We start from the raw sequence: 20888 nt of genomic DNA, 5'->3' as shown, positions 1-20888 counted from the left end.
AAGGATCCTTTGCCCAAGATACTGATGGAAGAACAGCTCAAGGTAGGACATTTTTATTATGATAAATCGTGTTTCTGTCGAAACATTTTAGTGGCTTAGGACGCCATGTTTTTTGACGTAGCTTCGCTTGGCGCAAACTGTATTGAAAAGTAAGGATAAATTAAAAAATGTAATAACGCAATTGTATTAAGAATTAAATTGTCTATCAATCCCTGTCCACCCTATATTTTTTAGTCACGTTTATGAGTATTTATGTATAAGAGTAGATCACTGTCTAAGTGGCGCAAGGACATTTTCTGACCAGCTGAGCTACATTTCACATTGTCTAACCATGATTTTGGTGGCTAAATATAAACATTTTCGATCAAACTCTATATGGATTGTGTAATATGATGTTACAGGAGTGTCATCTGAAGAATTCTGAGAAGGTTAGTGAAAAAATTAATATATTTTTGGCGATGTTGACGTTATCGCCCACTTTGGCTAGAATCAATGCTGGGCTGCTATGTGCTATGTGCTATGCTAATATAACGATTTATTGTGTTTTCGCTGTAAGACACTTAGAAAATCTGAAATATTGTCTGTATTCACAGGATCTGTGTCTTTCGATTCGTGTATGCTGTGTATTTTTACGAAATGTTTGATGATTAGTAGTTAGGTAAACACGTTGCTCATTGTAATTATTCTAGTCCATTTGTGATGGTGGGTGCAATTGTAAACTATGCCATCTACCTGAAATATGCACTTTTTTCTAACAAAACCTATCCCATACCATAAATATGTTATCAGACTGTCATCTAATGAGTTTTTTTGTTGGTTAGGGGCTATAAATATCTTAGTTTAGCCGAATTGGTGATGGCTACTGGTGTTGGTGGACAAATAAAAGATGGTGGATTATGCTAATGTGTTTTTAGGTAATAGATGTACATCTTTACATATTGTGTCTTCCCTGTAAAACATTTTAAAAATCGGAAATGTTGACTGGATTCACAAGATCTGTGTCTTTCATTAGCTGTATTGGACTTTAATGTGTGAAAGTTAAATATTTTAAAAAAATATTTTTTTTGAATTTCGCGGCACTGGTTTTTCAGTGGGGGGGGGGGGGGGTGTGCCGCTAGCGCCACGCTGATCCTAGACAGGTTAAAACCTTTTCTCAATAGGGGGGTGCTGTTTTCACTTTGTAAAAATTTGTTCCCAAATTAAACTGCCTCGTACTCAATTCTTGCTCGTACAATATGCATATTATTATTACTATTGGATAGAAAACACTCTCTAGTTTCTAAAACTGTTTGAATTATATCTGTGAGTAAAACAGAACTCATTTTGCAGCAAACTTCCTGTCAGGAACTGAAAAATCTGAAATCTGGGGCTCTGTTCCAGGGTCAGTTTATAAATCTGCATGTAATCTATGGGTCGACATGCACTGCATACGCCTTCCCCTAGATGTCAGTAAGCAGTGAGAATTGGAATGGGGTTGCTAGGTAGATATGAGGCAGTATAAAGGCTCTTGGAACGGGGGGTGTAGGACTGTCATCTGAAGAAGTTTGAGAAGGTTAGTGAAAAATTCATATCTTTTGCTGGTTTATTCGTTATCACTACTGTTGGCTTGAATCAATGCTGTTGTGTGGTTGGCTATTGTAGTAAGCTAATATAATGCTATATTGTGTTTTCGCTGTAAAACACTTACAAAATCTGAAATATTGGCTGGATTCACAAGATCTTTGTCTTTCATTTGCTGTACACTGTGTATTTTTCATAAATGTTTTATGATGAGTATTTAGGTAATTCACGTTGCTCTCTGTAGTTATTCTAGTTGCTTTGGTGAGAGTTGTGATGGTGGCTGCAATGTAAAACTATGATTTATACTTTAAATATGCACATTTTTCAAACAAAACATATGCTATACAATAAATATGTTATCAGACTGTCATCTGATGAAGTTGTTTCTTGGTTAGTGACTATTTATATCTTTATTTGGTCGAATTTGTGATAGCTACCTATGCAGTAAAAAAAGTTGTGTCTTTTGCTATCGTGGTTAGCTAATAGAAATACATATTGTGTCTTCCCTGTAAAACATTTTAAAAATCAGAAATGATGGCTGGATTCACAAGATGTGTATCTTTCATCTGGTGTCTTGGACTTGTGATTTAATGATATTTAGATGCTACGATTTACTTGTGACGCTATGCTAGCCTATGCTAGTCAGCTTTTTTATTGGTGGGGGTGCTCCCGGACCCGGGTTTCTGAGGAAGTAGAGGTTAAGCAGATATTATTGCGGCTGAAGCAAAATGCATGTGTTTCTCTCTCCAACAGTGCAGTAATATCTAACAATTCACAACAATAGACACAACCTAAAAGTAAAAGAATGGAATTAAGGAATTTTTAGGATGAGCAATGTCGGGGTGGCAAAGATTAAATGCAGTAGAATAGAATACAGTATAAACACATATATACAAGCAAAAATATGTAAACATTATTCAACTGACTAGTGGCCAGTGATTTCAATAACAAAAGTTATTTCCAGCTATATAAAATAACAGAAAAAATGCACTGGGCTAATAATGTAAGAAATAACACACAAGAAAACGAAATACTGCAAAGTTGCTTAGGAGCTAGAAGCAGAGCTAACCTGTCGTCGCCATCTTTCAATTGTTTAAAATCACATGATGCACACCAATGACGTCATTGGAAACTTTTATCTTTCGCCATCTTTTTTCCCCACAAAACATAGAAATGCACCATTTTCACATATGTTGATGGTGGGGTGGTGCTGGAGATGAAAATTAAGTTTACAATTTTAGAAATGCCCCGATAAGTGTCACACTGTCAACGTCGTGTGTATAGGTGGCAGGGAAGTCAGACGCAGGAGAGTAAACGAAGTGTATATGGAGACTTTTAATAAACGTCCATGAAATGCTCCAAACACGAGTAATATACATATATCAAAATAAAATGGGTACAAGGACCCGTCGCACACCTATACACTAATAAAACAACACTTGACATACAACAATCTCTGACAAACACATGAAGGGAAACAGAGGGTTAAATACACAACAGGTAATGAATGGGATTGACAACAGGTGTGTGGAAAGACAAGACAAAACCAATGGAAAATGAAAAATGGATCGATGATGGCTAGAAGACCGGTGAAGTCGACCGCCGAACACCGCCCGGACAAGGAGAGGCAACGACTTCGGCAGAAGTCGTGACACACACCCTGATCTGTTTCACCTGTCTTTGTGCTTGTCTCCACCCCTCTCCAGGTGTCGCCCATCTTCCCTCATTATCCCCAATGTATTTATACCTCTGTTCACTGTTTGTCTGTTGCCAGTTTGTCTTGTCAGGTCTTACCAGCGTGGTTTCCCGTTTCCCTGCTTTCTCAAGTTTTGTTTCCTAGTTTCCCTATTCTGCCTGTCCTGACCCCAAGCCAGACTGCTGTTCTGTACCTTATTCAATCTGCCCTGGATTACAGACGTCTGCCTGATTTGACCTGTCTTTTGCCTGCCCCCTGCTTGGGTCAATAAACATATGTGACTCTAGCCGTCTGCATCTGGGTCTTATCCTGAGTTCTGATATTAAGAGGGTTGAATCCAAGTCTTGAGAGAAATATTCCTACAAGTCACAAAGGATCAGTTTTCATTTATGTCTGTTTTTGCTCAGGACAAAGGGACTTCCTACATGGAAATTAATAATATGGAAAATGTTTTTGAAAAATACAATCCTCCTAAATGTAATTTTTTTAGGTCAAATAATGCCACAAAATCTATTCTTTTCAACTATAAAATGTTTTCGTTTCCCTGCCGGACAAGGATTGTCCTGACTTTCAAGAATCCCTGAGGTACAATGGGTGTGTATGGTTACTCGCACTTTTAATAATGTCTAGAGAGTTTATATGAATTATACATCTAGGACAGTATGACTAGCATGGATGGATGGGTAGATAAAAAGGTCTACCAGGGTTTATAATTAACATTCTGTACATTGAACTCCTTTATGTTATCAAGTGATGTAAAGGAGCATGAGTGGAAGGCGCCATACTGTTAGGAACATTTGAATTAATTATGTAATAACATTTATTTTTGGTCTAAAAGGTCTCCACTGCAGAGGTGTTTCATCAACCCCTGAGATTATCTCCATGGTGATGCACATGTTCTCTTTCCAGACAGTGCGATGTAAGGGTCAATGATGAACTTGATGGGGTCACCTGTCTCCAAGAACAATACCATAGCAACTAGTTCATGATGCAAATTAGATTATTTATACCTCATAGACCCTTCAACATCAACACATCCTTCAAAAAATACATCAAATATACTGAACAAATATATAAATGCAACATGCAACAATTTCATGAATTTTACTGAATTAAAGTTCATATGAGGGAATCAGTTAATTGAAATAAATTCAATAGGCCATAATCTATGGATTTCACATGACTGGGAATATGCATATGTTGGTCATAGATACCTTAAAAAAATGGTCCTCACAATGGACCTCAGGATCTGGTCACAGTATTTTTGTGCGTTCATATTCCCATCTATAAAATGCAATGTCCGTAGCTTATGCCTGCCTATACCATAACCCCACTGCCATCATAGGGCACTCTGTTCAGAATGTTGACATCAGCAAATCGCTTGCCCATACAACACCATACACGTGGTCTGCGGTTGTGTGGACGGTTGGATGTACTGCCAAATTCTCTAAAACGCCGTTGGAGGCGGCTTATGGTAGAGAAATTAACATCCAATTCTCTGGCAACAGCTCTGGTGGAAATTCCTGCAGTCATCATGCCAATTGCAAGCTCCCTCAAAACTTGAGACATCTGTGGCATTGTGTTGTGTGGGAAAACTGCACATTTTAGAGTGGTCTTTTATTATCGCCAGCACAAGTGGCACCTGTGTAATGATCATGCTGTTTAATCAGCTTCTTGATATGCCCCACCTCTCAGGTGGATGGATTATCTTGACAAAGGAGAAATGCTCACTAACAGGGATGTCAACAAATGTGTGCACAAAATAAGAGAGATATAAGATTTTTGTGTGCATGGAAAATATCTGGGATCTTTTATTTCATCTCATAAAACACGGGACCAATACTTTACATGTTGCATTTATATTTTTGTTCAGTATAAATAATCTACGGTTTCATCCTCTCAACTCCAATCATAATGTTAGCCACCCATGATCATCACTTTTTCCTTCTCTTCCTCTTTCCCCCACGAAGAAAATATTTACATAATCAAATATCATTCCAGCTGTCATCCCTCCTTAGGGTACAAGAGTAATGTGACATTGCCAGCTGTTTCCAGAAGAACAACCACACTGGAGTAGAGAGGTTATTGGCACACAGGCCACACAGTATGCTTGTGTGGCCGCCCAGAGCGTTACAAATAACTATACTTCCACAATTGTTTATAAATATGGGTTTCCAAAATTAAGGTGACTGGAATCTTTTCAGAAATAACCTGAGTGGAGTGTGACTTTCCTAAAAATAGACAAATTAGAAAGATCTTTTTTTTTTTTTTTTTTATTACCAAGTGTGTGTCGCTTTCCACTGATTTTACCTACATTATATACACTACCGTTCAAAGGTTTGGGGTCACTTAGGAATGCACGTTTTTTGTCCATTAAAATAAAATAAAATTGATCAGAAATACAGTGTAGACATGGTTAATGTTGTAAATTACTATTGTAGCTGGAAACGGCAGATTTTTAATAGAATATCTACACAGGCATACAGAGGCCCATTATCAGCTACCATCACTCCTGTGTTCCAATGGCACGCTGTGTAAGCTAATCCATGTTCATCGTTTTAAAAGGCTTTTTGATCATTTGAAATCCCTTTTGCAAATATGTTAGCACAGCTGAAAACTGTTGTGCTGATTAAAGAAGCAATACAACTGGCCTTCTTTAGACTAGTTGAGTATCCGTAGCATCAGCATTTGTGGGTTCGATTACAGGCTCAAAATGGCCAGAAACAAATAACTTTCTTCTGAAACTCAGTCTATTCTTGTTCTGAGAAATGAAGGCTATTCCATGCGAGAAATTGCCAAGAAACTGAAGATGCACAACTGAGCAAGAGGACAAGTACATTAGTGTCTAGTTTGAGAAACAGACGCCTCACAAGTCCTCAACTGGCAGCTTCATTAAATAGTACCAGCAAAACACCAGTCTCAACGTCAACAGTGAAGAGGCGACTCCGGGATGTTGGCCTTCTAGGCAGAGTTTCAAAGAAAAAGTAATATCACAGACTGGCCAATAAAAAGAACACGGACACTGGACAGAGGAACTCTGCCTAGAAGGCCAGCATCCCGGAGTCGCCTCTTCGCTGTTGACGTTGAGACTGGTGTTGGTGGGTACTATTTAATGAAGCTGTCAGTTGAGGACTTTTGAGGCGTCTGTTTCTAAAACTAAATTTGCTTTTCTTTCAAAAACATGGACATTTCTAAGTGAGAGAGAGAGAGAGAGAGAGAGAGAGAGAGAGAGAGAGAGAGAGAATTATAGTCATGCAGAAGAACGGCTCCTGACTTGTTATAACTTTTTGGTTGTTAAGAGCGAGATTGACACGGTTAAATTAGCAAAAAATGTATAGGTAATCAAATTGTACAACTGAAGATCGACACAGGAGGAAAAGATTAACAGAGAGTGAGTTAAAAGACCAATCTTAATCGTGCTAGCTAGCCAAATTCAAATCTGTCAGCTAGCTCACCGTCTCGCTCTAACTGTTTACTGGTGGTAAACAGACCACACTACTGCCTGGCATACAGCTGTAACCAGGCATTTCAGCTATACCACAAAAAAAGGCATCTGCAAGGGAAGGCAAATCCACATTTTTGAGGACAGCGATAAGGACCAGGAAAACAGGTTTCTGACGGTAAACATGTACCAGAACGGCACTGTCATGGTCCAGGGCAGTGAGGCTGCACTCAGCTCTGTTGTGCAGGACTTCCCCACCCTAACGAAGATACCGGAAAGCAAAAAAGAAAAGGACAGCACCCCGACCTCTCCCCTCAGCTCAGGCACCCCAACAGCAGGACCATCCTCCCCCTGCCTGCCTACAACCACCAGAGTCAAGACCACACTACCATCAGCCTGCTCAGAGACAGGCTGGCTCTGTTAGAGGTATGGGTTACTGAGCTGAAGGAGCAGCCCCCCAGCTACACCACCACCAGCCCAGACACAGAGCTTCTACAGGACCAGATCAACCAGTGCAGGACCCAGCTGAAGAACTCTGTCCAGGAGCTGAGAGAGAGCCTTACCACAGCGCTTGAGGAGGTAAAGGCCACCATGAGGAGAGAGCTGGTGCAGGTAAAGGAGGAGATGGAAAAAGAGTTGTCTGTCATCAAGACAGTGCTACAACACAGAGAACAGACTGTAGAGACTCCCAGAGAGAAGCTACAGCCCCTCACCACCCCTAACAACCCCACTGACCCACCTTTACCCACGACCCACCTTTACCCACAACCCCCCCCCCCAAAAAAATACCGGCAACACTTTACCCACACCCCCAGTCAACAAGGAGACTCACATTGGAACACCTACTACAGAGAGAAGCTCTCTACCCCCCCCTGACACACCCCCACACACCCCTCCATGTACACAGACCCTGTGTACTCCAGCCCCAGACCGTAAACGCACTAATCTGGTAAAACCCACTGAGGTGTCCATCCTCATTGACTCAAACGGGAAATTCATCCAAGAAGATAAACTCTTCCCCCAACACAAGGTGTGGAAAATATGGTGCCCAAAAACACAGGATGCACTCCACATCCTGTCCCAGCCTGACTTTGGCACACCAGGCCACATTATTATTCACACTGGCACCAACAACCTGCGAGTGGAGCAGGAGAGAGTAGGCAGCCTGGTCAACAGAATAGCAGAGAGGGCCTCTGAGCGGTTCCCCAACTCCCACATCACCATCTCCACTCTGCTGCCCCGCAAAGACTTTCATCCCTGTACCATTCAGAAAGTTAACGCTGACATCACCAGAGGGTGTGGCCTACTCCCGAACGTACACGTTGCTCACCACCCAACAATCACCCCAGAGCATCTGCACGACCACTCCCACCTGAGGAAGCAGACAGTAGGGATGTTTGCCAAGTCTCTAAAGGACGTGGCACTTGGTAGACAAACACCCCATGCCGCACTGGACAGAGGACCACCCAGAGACCCCTACCAGACCTCTGCACCAACAAGGAGCCCCAGCCCCCTTCAACGCCCCACCAGACCCAGCGCACTCCACAGGCCCCACCCACCACCAGAGCATCACCACTTCCATCGGCTTAGCCAGACCGGACCGGGCCCAGCCTACTACCCCGCATCAGACCACCATCCCTACCAGACCAGAGAGGAAGCCCCACAGCCCAGAACTGGCCCCCCTCTACTCCACAGGGCCCAACAGCAGGACCAGCGCAGCTACGCAGAGGTCGTCAGAGGACAGGAGAACCCTGTAGGATTAAGTGAGATTTAACAGCTCCTCCAATACATCTGCACTAAACACACACGGACGCATGCAAGCGCACACACACACACACACACACACACACACACACACACACACCTATTGTACTAGAATTTACTTGTTCAATGAATAGGAATATTTATTTTTACAACAGAAATAATGTTAGATGTTATCCTGTTTATCTCACTCTTAACAACTTATTAGTTAGTAGTTACTGTATTTCTGACTGCTATTCTTTCTTTTGGAACATGAAATCACTATCAGTAACATGTGGAACATTCAGGGCCTAAACTCATCAACCTTTGGACTGAAGAGTTTATCACTGGAGTTCAACAAAAACCTTAAAGATGTTGACGTCATCATTCTGCAGGAGACATGGTGTAAGGCTGACATTGTCACTCACTGTCCCACAGGCTACAGAGAGGTCATTGCGCTATCACAGAAACACAGCTCTGTCAATAGAGGCAGAGACTCTGGAGGATTGATAATTTGGTACAAATCCGAACAACAACATCTAATTGATCCCCTCAAAATTGGCAAATATCACATTTGGTTAAAACTGAAAAAAGAACTTGTTCTGACAGAAAACTATGTGTTCCTTTGCGCAATATACACCCCCCCCCCCCCCTCCCTCCCTCAGAATCCCCATATTACTCAGAGGAGATCTTCCCCACCCTTGAGGAAGAGATGTGCCATTTCCAGGCACAGGGAAATGTGCTCATCTGTGGGCACACATGCGCGCACAGGAACACTACCTGATCTAACAAGCACACGAGGGGACAGCTTTATTACAGGCCATACTGTTTCTAACTGTCTTCATCTCCCCCATAGAAACAACAGTGACAGCACCGTCAACAAAACTGGAAGGGATCTTTTGCAGCTCTCTAGAAGCCTGGGTCTGTACTTTGTCAATGGTAGGTTACGGGGGGACTCTTTGGGGAGATTCACCTACTGCTCACCTCTTGGCCACAGTACAGTAGACTATATGATCACAGACATTGACCCTTTCTCTCTCAGCTCATTCACTGTCAAACCACTAACACCTCTGTCTGATCACAGCCAAATGACGTTGTTCCTCAAAAGAACAGACATGGAAACAACCACACATTCACAGACCAGTAAGCTCTACAACATCAGAAATTCATACAGATGGGCCCAAAACAGCACAGAAGAATACCAGAAAGCAACCTGGAACCAAAATATCCAAACACTCTTCGATAACTTTCTGGATACCACATTCACTCACAGTAAAGAAGGCATCAATCTAGCAGTACAAAACATCAACTATATATTCAGGCAAACGGCAAAAGAAGCACAATTGAAGTTGATAAAAAACAAAACAAAAAAGATCACAGATGACAACTGGTTTGATGCAGATTGTAAAATTATAAGGAAAAAAATGAGAACACTATCCAACCAAAAGCACAGAGACCCAAATAATGGTGAATTACGCCTTCATTACTGTGAGACCTTAAAACTCTATAAACATACACTCAGAACCAAAAAAGCACAGTACAACAGCAAGCAGCTGACACTAATTGAGGAGTCCATAAACACAAACAACTTCTGGCAAAATTGGAAAAAAAAAATAATAAAATAAACAAGAGGAATTAGCGATACAAAATGGTGACATATGGACAACCCATTTTAAAACACTCTACAACACCATTCAAATTGACACAAACGCAGAACAACGCCAAATTCATGAGAAGTTGAATGGATTAGAAAAAGCTATAAAGGACAATCAAAATCCATTGGACTCCCCAATTACTGACCAGGAGCTCTATAAGAAACTTCAGGCTCTCAAATTTAAAAAAGCATGTGGACCTGATGGCATCCTAAATGAGATGCTCAAACTCACCAGTGCAAAATTTCAATTGGCTATATTAAAACTGTTTAATTTGATCCCGAGTGTAGGTTATTTCCCTGACATATGGAATCAAGGACTCATAACCCCAATCTTTAAAAACGGAGACAAATTTGACCCTAACAATTACAGAGGCATTTGTGTGAACAGTAACCTGGGGAAGGTTTTCTGTAGTATTATAAATGTAAGAGTTCTAAACTTCCTTAATAAGCACAATGTCTTGAGTAAAAGCCAAATTGGATTTATACCAAAACATCGCACAACTGATCATATTTACACCCTACACACCCTGATAGATAAACATGTCCACCAAAATAATACCAAAATATATGCTTGCTTTATCAACTTCCCAAAAGCATTTGATTTTATTTGGCATACAGGACTGTTCTACAAAATTATTGAAAGTGGTGTAGGGGGTAAAACATATGACATAATTAAATCAATGTATACTGGCAATATGTGCAGCATTAAAATTGGCAAGAAAATAACAGAATTCTTTAACCAGGGGCGGGGCCTTCGTCAGGGTTGTAATCTGAGCCCTGCACTCTTCAATATTTACATCAACGAATTGGCCACTATTCTAGAAAAATCCTCAGCCCCTGGTGTTAGTCTCCACAATTCAGAGGTTAAATGCCTACTCATCGCAGATGACCTATGCCTGCTGTCACCCACAGCACATGGCCTACAGCAGAGCCTGGACCTGCTAGAGCAGTACTGCCAGACCTGGGCCCTGGCAGTAAACCCCAAAAAGACTAAAATAATGATTTTCCAGAGACGATCCAGATCTCAGGGAACCAAAGTTCTCAATTGGTACAAAATATATAGAGTACTGCACACACTACAATTACTTAGGTTTAAAAATAAGCTCAACTGGACACCTTAATGAGGCAGTGAATGAAATGCGAGAGAAAGCACGCAGGGCATTCTACGCCATTAAAAAGCAAATTCAAATTGAAATACCTATTCAAATTTGGCTAAAACTAATTGAATGTCATTGAACCAATTGCACTTTATGGCAGCGAGGTGTGGGATCCACTTGCAAAACAAGATTTCATCAAATGGGACAAACACCCCATTGAAACCCTGCATGCAGAGTTCTGTAAGATTATCCTACATGTCCAGAGGAAAACTACAATGTAACGGTGTTCCTCCTCCTCTTCATCCGAAGAGGAGGAGCATGGATTGAACCAAGGCGCAGCGTTGTGAAATGGCATAATTTTAATTAAACAAGACTGGAAAAAACACAAAACGAAAACACTTGAATAATTAACAAAATAACAAAACCCGTGTGGTCCCGTGTGGCTCAGTTGGTAGAGCATGGCGCTTGCAACGCCAGGGTTGTGGGTTCAATTCCCACGGGGGGGACCAGGGTTCAATTCCCACGGGGGGACGAGGATGAATATGTACGAACTTTCCAATGTGTAAGTCGCTCTGGATAAGAGCGTCTGCTAAATGACTTAAATGACTTAAATGTAAATCGAATGCAGACAAACCTGAACATACGAACTTACATAAAACACGAAGAACGCACAACAGGAAAAATTACTACATAAAACGAAGAACGCACGAAACAGTCCCGTATGGTGCAACAAACACTGACACAGGAGACAACCACCCACAACAAACAGTGTGAAAAACCTACCTTAATATGACTCTCAATTAGAGGAAACGCCAAACACCTGCCTCTAATTGAGAGCCATACCAGGCAACCCTTAAACAAACATAGAAACAGAAAACATAGACTGCCCACCCAAACTCACGTCCTGACCAACTAACACATGCAAAACTAACAGAAACAGGTCAGGAACGTGACATACAAACAATGCATGCAGGGCAGAATTAGGCATATATCCACTAATAATAAAAACTCAAAAAAGAGCAATTAAGTTTTGGAAACATCTAAAATACAGTGACCCCCTCTCATATCACTACCAAGCCCTGCAATGCCAAGAGCTGAGCAAAGAAAAGAGTCCCCTCATCCAGCTGGTCCTGGGGCTGAGTTCACAAACCTGTTCTACTAACACACTGAAGCCTCAGGACCAGAACATCCAATCAATCAGGAAAAACCAAATTACAACACAGTCAAAACAAAACTATATTGCTTATTGGGAAACACAAGCACAAACACAAATGCAGTGCTATCTGGCCCTAAATCGACAGTACACCGTGGCTAAATATTTGACCATGGTTACTGATCAAAACCTTTGACAAAATACAGGCTCAGTGAGCACAGCCTTGCAATTTAGAGGGGTAGACACAGGACAACCTGGCTCCCTGTAGATGAAAGGCTGTGCAACCACGGCACAATAGCAGAACCTGAGACGGAGCTGCATTTCCTGACAAAATGTAAAAAATATAAAACAATTAGAGTGCCATTTCCCCAAATTTGAAACCCTTATTCAAGGTTTCAAAGACCTCTCTGATGAGAGTATGCTACCCGTCCTGTTGGGGGAGGAAGCAGAGAGCTGTGGGTTGGCAGCGCACTACATTGCTGCCTGCCATAAGTTGAGGGACAGTGTCTGACAGACCAATCAACCTGCACATGTCCTCTACTGTATGTTTATTGTTATTGTTGAATGTATGGTTATTTTGACACTTGGTTATTGTTGTTACTGTTGTCCCGTTGACAATTTTGATTCTCACTTTTTATTTTTATATTGTAAATATCCAAAATAAGCTTTGGCAATATGTACATTGTTACGTCATGCCAATAAAGCAAATTGAATTGAAATTGAGAGAGAGAGCGAGAGAGAGCAAGAGAGCGAGAGAGCGAGAGAGAGAGAGAGAGAGAGAGAGAGAGAGAGAGAGAGAGAGAGATGGGCCAGCTGCAAGTCAAATCGTCTATATCATAAACATTTATGAAAACAAAAATTAGGGTCAGGCATTAGGGTTAGCAGTGTGGTAAAGGTTAGGGTTAAATGCCCATACCAGTAGAAACACCAGTTGAAATTCCACTTTGTGACTGAGATCCAAACAGTTATTCTCTGTAGCCAACACTTTGGTTTCCACCAGATAAAATAGCCAATTAGTAACAATTGGATACGTTGTGGCTGTTAACTTGTGACGACGCTACACTTGGCCACCTTGCCATGGAGCAAATTAAAATAGGGGGTGCAGCATTGGATAGTTTGTCAGGTTTCACTTATTTTTGAGCTAGTCTTCATAAAGAAAACACATTACCATTTTAGAAATGGTAAAATTGTGTGATATGGTTGTATTTTAGAATCCCGCTCCCCCCGTCACCCCAAGATTAATGGTTTTGACCACTAACGTTTTAGGCAAATTCGTTTTGCATGGCCCTGTGCCCAAGGTGTCAGAGCAGCTTACCAATCACTGTGCCTGTACACAGCCCATCTGTAAATAGCACACCCAACTACCTCATCCCCATATTGTTATTTTCTTTTATTTTGCACCCCAGTATCTCTACTTGCACATCATCATCTGCACATCTATCACTCCAGCGTTATTGCTAATTTGTAATTTAACCCCACTATGGCCTATTTATTGCCTTACCTCGCTAATCTTACTACATTTGCACACACTGTATATAGATTTTCCTATTGTGTTATTGACTGTACGTTTGCTTATCCCATGTGTAACTCTGTGTTGTTGTTTTTGTCGCATTGCTTTGCTTTATCTTGGCCAGGTTGCAGTTGTAAATGAGAAGTTCTTCTCAACATGCCTACCTGGTTAAATAAAGAGGAAATAAAACATTTTTTAAAATGTTTGCAGGGTTTGCAATTTTTTTGACAATTCCATTGATTCTAAAGAATCAGTGTAGCACTGGGTACCGGGCCATGCAAACCAAACTTGCCCATTGCTTCAATACACATTCCAAACCATTCAATAGTTAGGCTATCCATATTTCCGGAGCTTATATTCGTTCTATTTCTATGGCAGATTCCCTGCTTCAATTTAGATAATGCATTGATATACTGTATAGCTGCACAATTTAGATAATGCATTGATATATAGCTGCACAATTTAGATAATGCATTGATATACAGTATAGCTGTGCAATTTAGATAATACATTGCTATACAGTATAGCTGTGCAATTTAGATAATACATTGATATATAGCTGCACAGTTTAGATAATGCACTGATATATAGCTAGCTAGCTTGCTGAAATGATAACAGAGAACGAAGAATATAGCTATATGATCATGTCTGTGTGCGTTTCCAAATATGAATGAAGTCTGGAATCCGACACTGTTTCAATGGAATTATAAAATGGCAAGAGTCAGACAAATCTCAACCCTCAACATGTCAACAGCTCGTATGCCTGTCTTAACTGAAATGGTGTTCACATAACTTTCATTAGCTTGCTAAGGTTAGCATGCTAGCTAATTACACTGACAGCTGTCAGTCAGTGGCCTATTTATTGCTATTTCTCTGCTAAATGTGGAAATCGCCACAACGTTCCCACCCCCAATTCCTGAATATGTATTACCAGCCAGCGTCAGTCTTCGAGGTTAAACAAACAAGAATTTTCACTGTAGGACAGGAATTACTCGAAACATATTGCAGCAACTTCCTCTAAGGTGGGCCTTTAAGGTGAGGGTTAGGTTTAAAATCCGATTTTATGACTTTGTGACAGTGGCAGCTAATGACCACTCTGCAGAGCCTCCAGTACACGAGTCAGGACAAGAAATGCCCCAACCTGCGATACAGAAAGAAAGAGAGAGATGGTTGTGGAACGAGGACAGATCAAAAAGATATACGTGGAACAGACTGTTGACTAAGCAGCAGAAGGCCTGTCACTCCTGTAGAGAGGAGAAGCGCCTGTCCTTATTGCCAGACTGCTCATGCATTATTTAACCACACACCGCCACCAGTCACGGCAACATTTTTACAATACCATAGAGCCCAGTGCTTCGAGCTCACTGGGAACTGACATAAAGAGAAAGTGATGGCGCAGGATGTGAACAAACGGACCCACATTGTATCCGCCTAGCTGGCCTTTTAAGTTAATGTAGCCGTTCCTTGTGAACATGGTAATGTCATGTAAGTGACATTGGTTTAGATGCTGAATGTAATTACTGTAGTGTAACACACGATTGATGCCTCTTCTCTCTTGCGTGGCAGGAACAAAAGAACCATGTCTGTCATATGTAGACTGAAAACTACAAGAAACTAAGAGTATTCCATACTGTACAGAAAGTGTTGCAATGGCTCACTATTTCAAACTCAATAACGTACACAAATACATCCACACTGACAAGCTGAGATAAGAGTTGTACTGTACCTGCGAAAGCCACCTGTCAGAGCCAGTATAGAATCGGGTGCGATCCAATGGGCAGTCTCTTCAATGATGCTTCTAAGAGCTTTGGCCTCGGCTTTACTGACAGCCTTGGAGATGTCCCTGTAATACAGGAAGCCTGAGGGGAAAATATAAAAAGCACTATGAGCTGTCTATCTGAAGTGGACAATAGTTACAGTAGCATTAGCATTGTGGACTATATATAGGGTTGCAAAGGCAGGTAATATTCACAGTAACTTTCAAAATGTACCAGTAATTTACCTGTAATTATTCATATGAAAACTAGAATCACAAATCTTTAAAACATTTTCCTAAGTATAACCTATAACCCATAAACTTTGTGAATATTGTAGCTTTTTAATATGAAGATTACAGCATGGACTATATTGTATGTGTTTTAAACGTTCTGTTGCAAAACTGATTATGCTGCATGACACACTAATGTGCAAATAAAGTGTATCATGCATGCGGATGCATTTAACACTACACACTGAAGTGCTAAAGCTCTTTGAGCCCTAAAAAGAGTGGGAATATAAGCTAATTGGTGTTCAAGGAGTACACGCTAAAAAAAGTTTTGTTGGGGGGGTTCTTTGTCCAGGGTCAGAGTGATATAGTATGTGTAACAATTGTTTTTGCATTTCAGGAAGTGTTCTTTATTGCTGTGATGGTTGTGAAGAACCTTCCTGTTCTTTCCCTCTCCACCATGTTTCCCTTTATGCCATGAAATGCTACACTGTTAAAAAGTTCCTGTTATTTTACAGTACACTACAGTCTACCGGTTGCAGTGAAAGTACAGTAAACAACAACAAGTTACTGAATTTTGTGTATTTGTGCCAATCGTCAGTGGAAGTGTTGTACCAATTTAAGTGGTTGATGATTATTTTGTCAAAGGTTGAGCATGTCTTTTAACACTGTCAGTTCTGCTGTATTTGTAAGAGAATGTGATAAAGAGCCCCGCTGTCCTTTTACTGCAGTGGGCTAAATCATGGTCACACAGAGTGTTTCCTGGTCTTAAACAAATCTACTTTGAAACAAAAAATATACACCTCACACATATGGTTTTGGGCTTACAAAAAGGAAGACACCTTCTTCAACTGTCAGTTGAAATGTATTACATTTCGAGTTTGTGTCCCAATATTACACTTTAAATACTTCACAGAAGACTGAAATATAACAAAACAGTTTGACATGGAAACAGATTTTTGACAGGTTTAAAAAAATAAAAATATTTACCAAGACATTTAAAAAAATGTGAATAACATTCCACCCATGAGGCCACTAGGTCATTTGACAGCAGGAAAGTACTACTAAGCATTATTTCTGGTGAGCACACTTGGGATAGCCTCACCTGGCCTCAACCTCTTGGCTGACAACCAACTGACCTTCTTGCCACACCATCAGGTAAGTGAGCGTGCCAAAAATCAGCAACAGGAAGTTACTGTAAATTTTAGAATCACTACAGCGCCTACAGAAAGTGTTCATACCCGTTGATTTATTCCACATTTTGTTGTGTTAGCCTGAATTCAAAATGGCTTAAATGCATGTTTTTCCTCGCCCATTTACACACATTGATAAAATGTGTTTATGTATTTTTTACAAATGTGTTGAATATCAAAATACATAAGTAGTCACACCCCTGAGTCAATACATGTTAGAATCACATTTGGCAGCAATTACAGCTGTGAGTCTTTCTGGGTAAGTCTCGAAGCTTTATACACCTGGATTGTACAATATTTGCACATTATTCTTTTTTAAATTCTTCAAGCTCTGTCAAGTTAGATGCTGATCATTACTAGAGAGTCATTTTCAAGTCTTGCCATAGATTTTCAAGCCGATTTAAGTCGAAACTGTAACTAGACTACTCAGGAACAATTCATGGCGTCTTGGTAAGCAAAACCAGGGTACATTTGGCCTTGTGTTTTAGGTTATTGTCCTGCTGAAAGGTATGTTTGTCTCCCAGTGTCTGTTGGAAAATTTTCCTCTATAATTTTGCCTGTGCTTTCTTCCGTTTCTTTTTATAACCAAAAACTCCCTGGTCCTTGCCAATGACAAGCATATCCATAACATGATGCAGCCACCGCCATGTTGTGTTGGATTTGCCCCAAACAGTACACTTTGTATTAAGGACATAAAGTAAACTCCCTGGTTTTTGTGGTTAAATCTGTGTTGGAAATTCACTAGTCGACTGAGGAACCTTAAAGATAATTGTATGTGTGGGGTACAGCAATGAGGTGGTCACACAAAAATCATGTTAAACAATATTATTGCACACAAAGTGAGTCCATGCAACTTTTATGTGACTTTTGAAGCACATTTTTACTCCTGATTTCATTTAAGCTTGCCATAACAAATACTCATTGACTCGAGACATTTCAGCTTTCATTAATTATTACATTGTAAATACTTCGAAAAACATAATTACACTTTGACATTATAGGGTATTGTGCGTAGGCCAGTGATCTCAATTTAATACATTTTAAATTCAGGCTGTAACTCAACAAAATGTGGAAAAAAGTCAACATTGCAAAAATCTGACGCAGACTCGGTCTCGACCTTTACGTCTTTACTGAAAACTCATCTCTCCAGTAGATCCTATGATTGACTGTAGTCTGACCCAACGGTGTGAAGGTGAACGGCAAGCCACTGGGGTGACGAACCACCCTTGCTGTCTCTGCCTGGCCAGCTCCCCTTTCTCCACTGGGATTCTCTGCCTCTGACCCCACTACTGGGGAGTCACTGGCTTACTAGTGCTCTTCCATGCCGTCTCTAGGAGGGTTGCGTCACGTCGTGCCAGGCTTTTTTCGTTATACTTGACTTGAGTGGGTTGACTCCAGCTTGTGCCGTGGAGGAGATCTTCGTGGGCTGTACTCAGCCTTGTCTCAGAGTAGTACTGTAAGTTGGTGTTCTGTTGATTTCCCTTTAGTGGTATGGGGGCTGTGTTTGGCAGTATCTATGCTGCAGTAGTCTATATACCCGGGGGCAAGGACCAACTGCCATTAAGTTAATCGGAAAATGCAAACCTCAACCGCTTAAGGATCGTACCATTTTTACCAATTTCCGCCTAAACTGATATACCCAAATCTAACTGCCTGTAGCTCAGGACCTGAATCAAGGATATGCATGTTCTTGATACCATTTGAAAGGAAACACTTTGAAGTTTGTGGAAGAAGTTCAAACTGTAGAACCCAGTTCCTACATTTTAATATAAAAATGGGATTTTATCAAACAAAACTATGCTACATTTTATCTCGGGGACCCTCAGGATGACAAATCAGAGCAAGATTACTGAATGTAAGTACAGTATTTACCTTCAGCGGTGAATGTATCAAACCAGTTGCCGTGATAAGTGTTTTGTTGTTGTGCACTCTCCTCAAACAATAGCATGGTAATTTTTCAATGTAATAGCTACTGTAAATTGGAAACTGCAGTTAATTTAAGCTTTCTGCCCATATAAGACATGTCTATGTCCCGGACAGTTGGCTGTTTTTACAAAGTCATTCTAGTCACATTGGCGCACGTTAGCAACAACCGTCCTTGTTTCAGGGACACTGATTGAGGTTCAGTGCAGCTCTTGATATTTATAAGCTATTAGCTCTTAAATACAAGTAAAACTAAATGCATGCTCTTCAACCGATCGCTGCCTGCACCTGCCCGCCTGTCCAACATCACTACTCTGGACGGCTCTAACCTAGAATATGTGGACAACTACAAATACCTAGGTGTCTGGTTAGACTGTAAACTCTCCTTCCAGACTCACATCAAGCATCTCCAATCCAAAGTTAAATCTAGAATCGGCTTCCTATTCCGCAACAAAGCATCCTTCACTCATGCTGCCAAACATACCCTTGTAAAACTGACCATCCTACCAATCCTCGACTTTGGTGATGTCATTTACAAAATAGCCTCCAAAACCCTACTCAAAAAATTGGATGCAGTCTATCACAGTGCCATCCGTTTTGTCACCAAAGCCCCATATACTACCCACCACTGCGACCTGTACGCTCTCGTTGGCTGGCCCTCGCTTCACACTCGTCGCCAAACCCACTGGCTCCAGGTCATCTACGAGACCCTGCTAAGTAAAGTCCCCCCTTATCTCAGCTCGCTGGTCACCATAGCAACGCCCACCCGTAGCACGCGCTCCAGCAGGTATATCTCTCTGGTCACCCCCAAAACCAATTCTTCCTTTGGCCGCCTCTCCTTCCAGTTCTCTGCTGCCAATGACTGGAACGAACTACAAAAATCTCTGAAACTGGAAACACTTATCTCCCTCACTAGCTTTAAGCACCAGCTGTCAGAGCAGCTCATAGATTACTGCACCTGTACATAGCCCATCTATAATTTAGCCCAACAACTACCTCTTTACCTACTGTGTTTATTTATTTTGCTCCTTTGCACCCCATTATTTCTATCTCTACTTTGCACCTTCTTCCACTGCAAACCAACCATGTTTTTTTACTTGCTATATTGTATTTACTTCGCCACCATGGCCTTTTTTTATATTTTTATTTATTAATATATTTTATTTGCCTTCACCTCCCCTATCTCACCTCACTTGCTCACATTGTATATAGACTTATTTTTCACTGTATTATTGACTGTATGTTTGTTCTACTCCATGTGTAACTATGTGTTGTTGTATGTGTCGAACTGCTTTGCTTTATCTTGGCCAGGTCGCAATTGTAAATGAGAACGTGTCCTTAATTTGCCTACCTGGTTAAATAAAGGTGAAATAAAAAAAATAAAAAAAATTACAAAGATTGCAGAACTGGAAGTAGACAAATGAGTTGCTCAACCTTTATCAATATAATGATGAAACCATTTTAACTCGTACAACACTTCCACTAATGGTTGGCACAAATACAACATATTTTAGACCATGCCTGCAAATATGCTAATGAGTGCAGTAATGATTGTACCTTATATTGAATATATTGGGTAGAAAAATGTCCCAATATATTAGATTTTGTGCACATTTACCAATAAAGATACCGACCTGTACCATGTGAGTACCTAACAGTGTGTGCCATAAGCGCATCTGAAGTATCCTATAAGTATAACTGTAGAGCCTGTTATTGGTTCTACCTGGAACCAGAGGGTTCTTCATGAGATAGTTCTAAATGGAACCCCATTGGGACAAATCACAGAAACTTTTGTCCCAATATTCTAATATTTTTACAAATCTCCATTATACCTACAGACTTGGGGGATGTACAGGAAATTCAGGTCAATAGCAACTGAGAGGTTGTGAGTTCAAATCCCAAGTGAGGATCACTTCCAGGTTATCAGAATACAGAA

The 20888-nt window shown here is 40.8% G+C and overlaps 1 protein-coding gene and 1 long non-coding RNA gene across 2 annotated transcripts in view; one reads left to right on the top strand and one right to left on the bottom strand.

Moving 5' to 3' along the window:
• Positions 1 to 20888, bottom strand: part of dntt (deoxynucleotidyltransferase, terminal) — a 140789-nt gene that overhangs the window by 55614 nt on the left and 64287 nt on the right. Inside the window, exon 7 of the mRNA XM_055901993.1 lies at positions 15579 to 15711. Coding sequence (XP_055757968.1) covers positions 15579 to 15711 — 133 coding nt within the window. The remainder of the gene's footprint in view (positions 1 to 15578; positions 15712 to 20888) is intronic.
• The window catches only part of LOC129836155 (uncharacterized), a 209314-nt gene that overhangs the window by 125854 nt on the left and 62572 nt on the right, over positions 1 to 20888 (top strand). The gene's annotated exons all lie outside the window — the stretch shown is intronic.

This window comes from Salvelinus fontinalis, chromosome 37 (assembly GCF_029448725.1).
Source record: "Salvelinus fontinalis isolate EN_2023a chromosome 37, ASM2944872v1, whole genome shotgun sequence".
NCBI lineage: Eukaryota > Metazoa > Chordata > Actinopteri > Salmoniformes > Salmonidae > Salvelinus > Salvelinus fontinalis.
The sequence above is the reverse complement of the archived record's forward strand: the minus strand, read 5'-3'. Positions and strand labels throughout refer to the sequence as shown.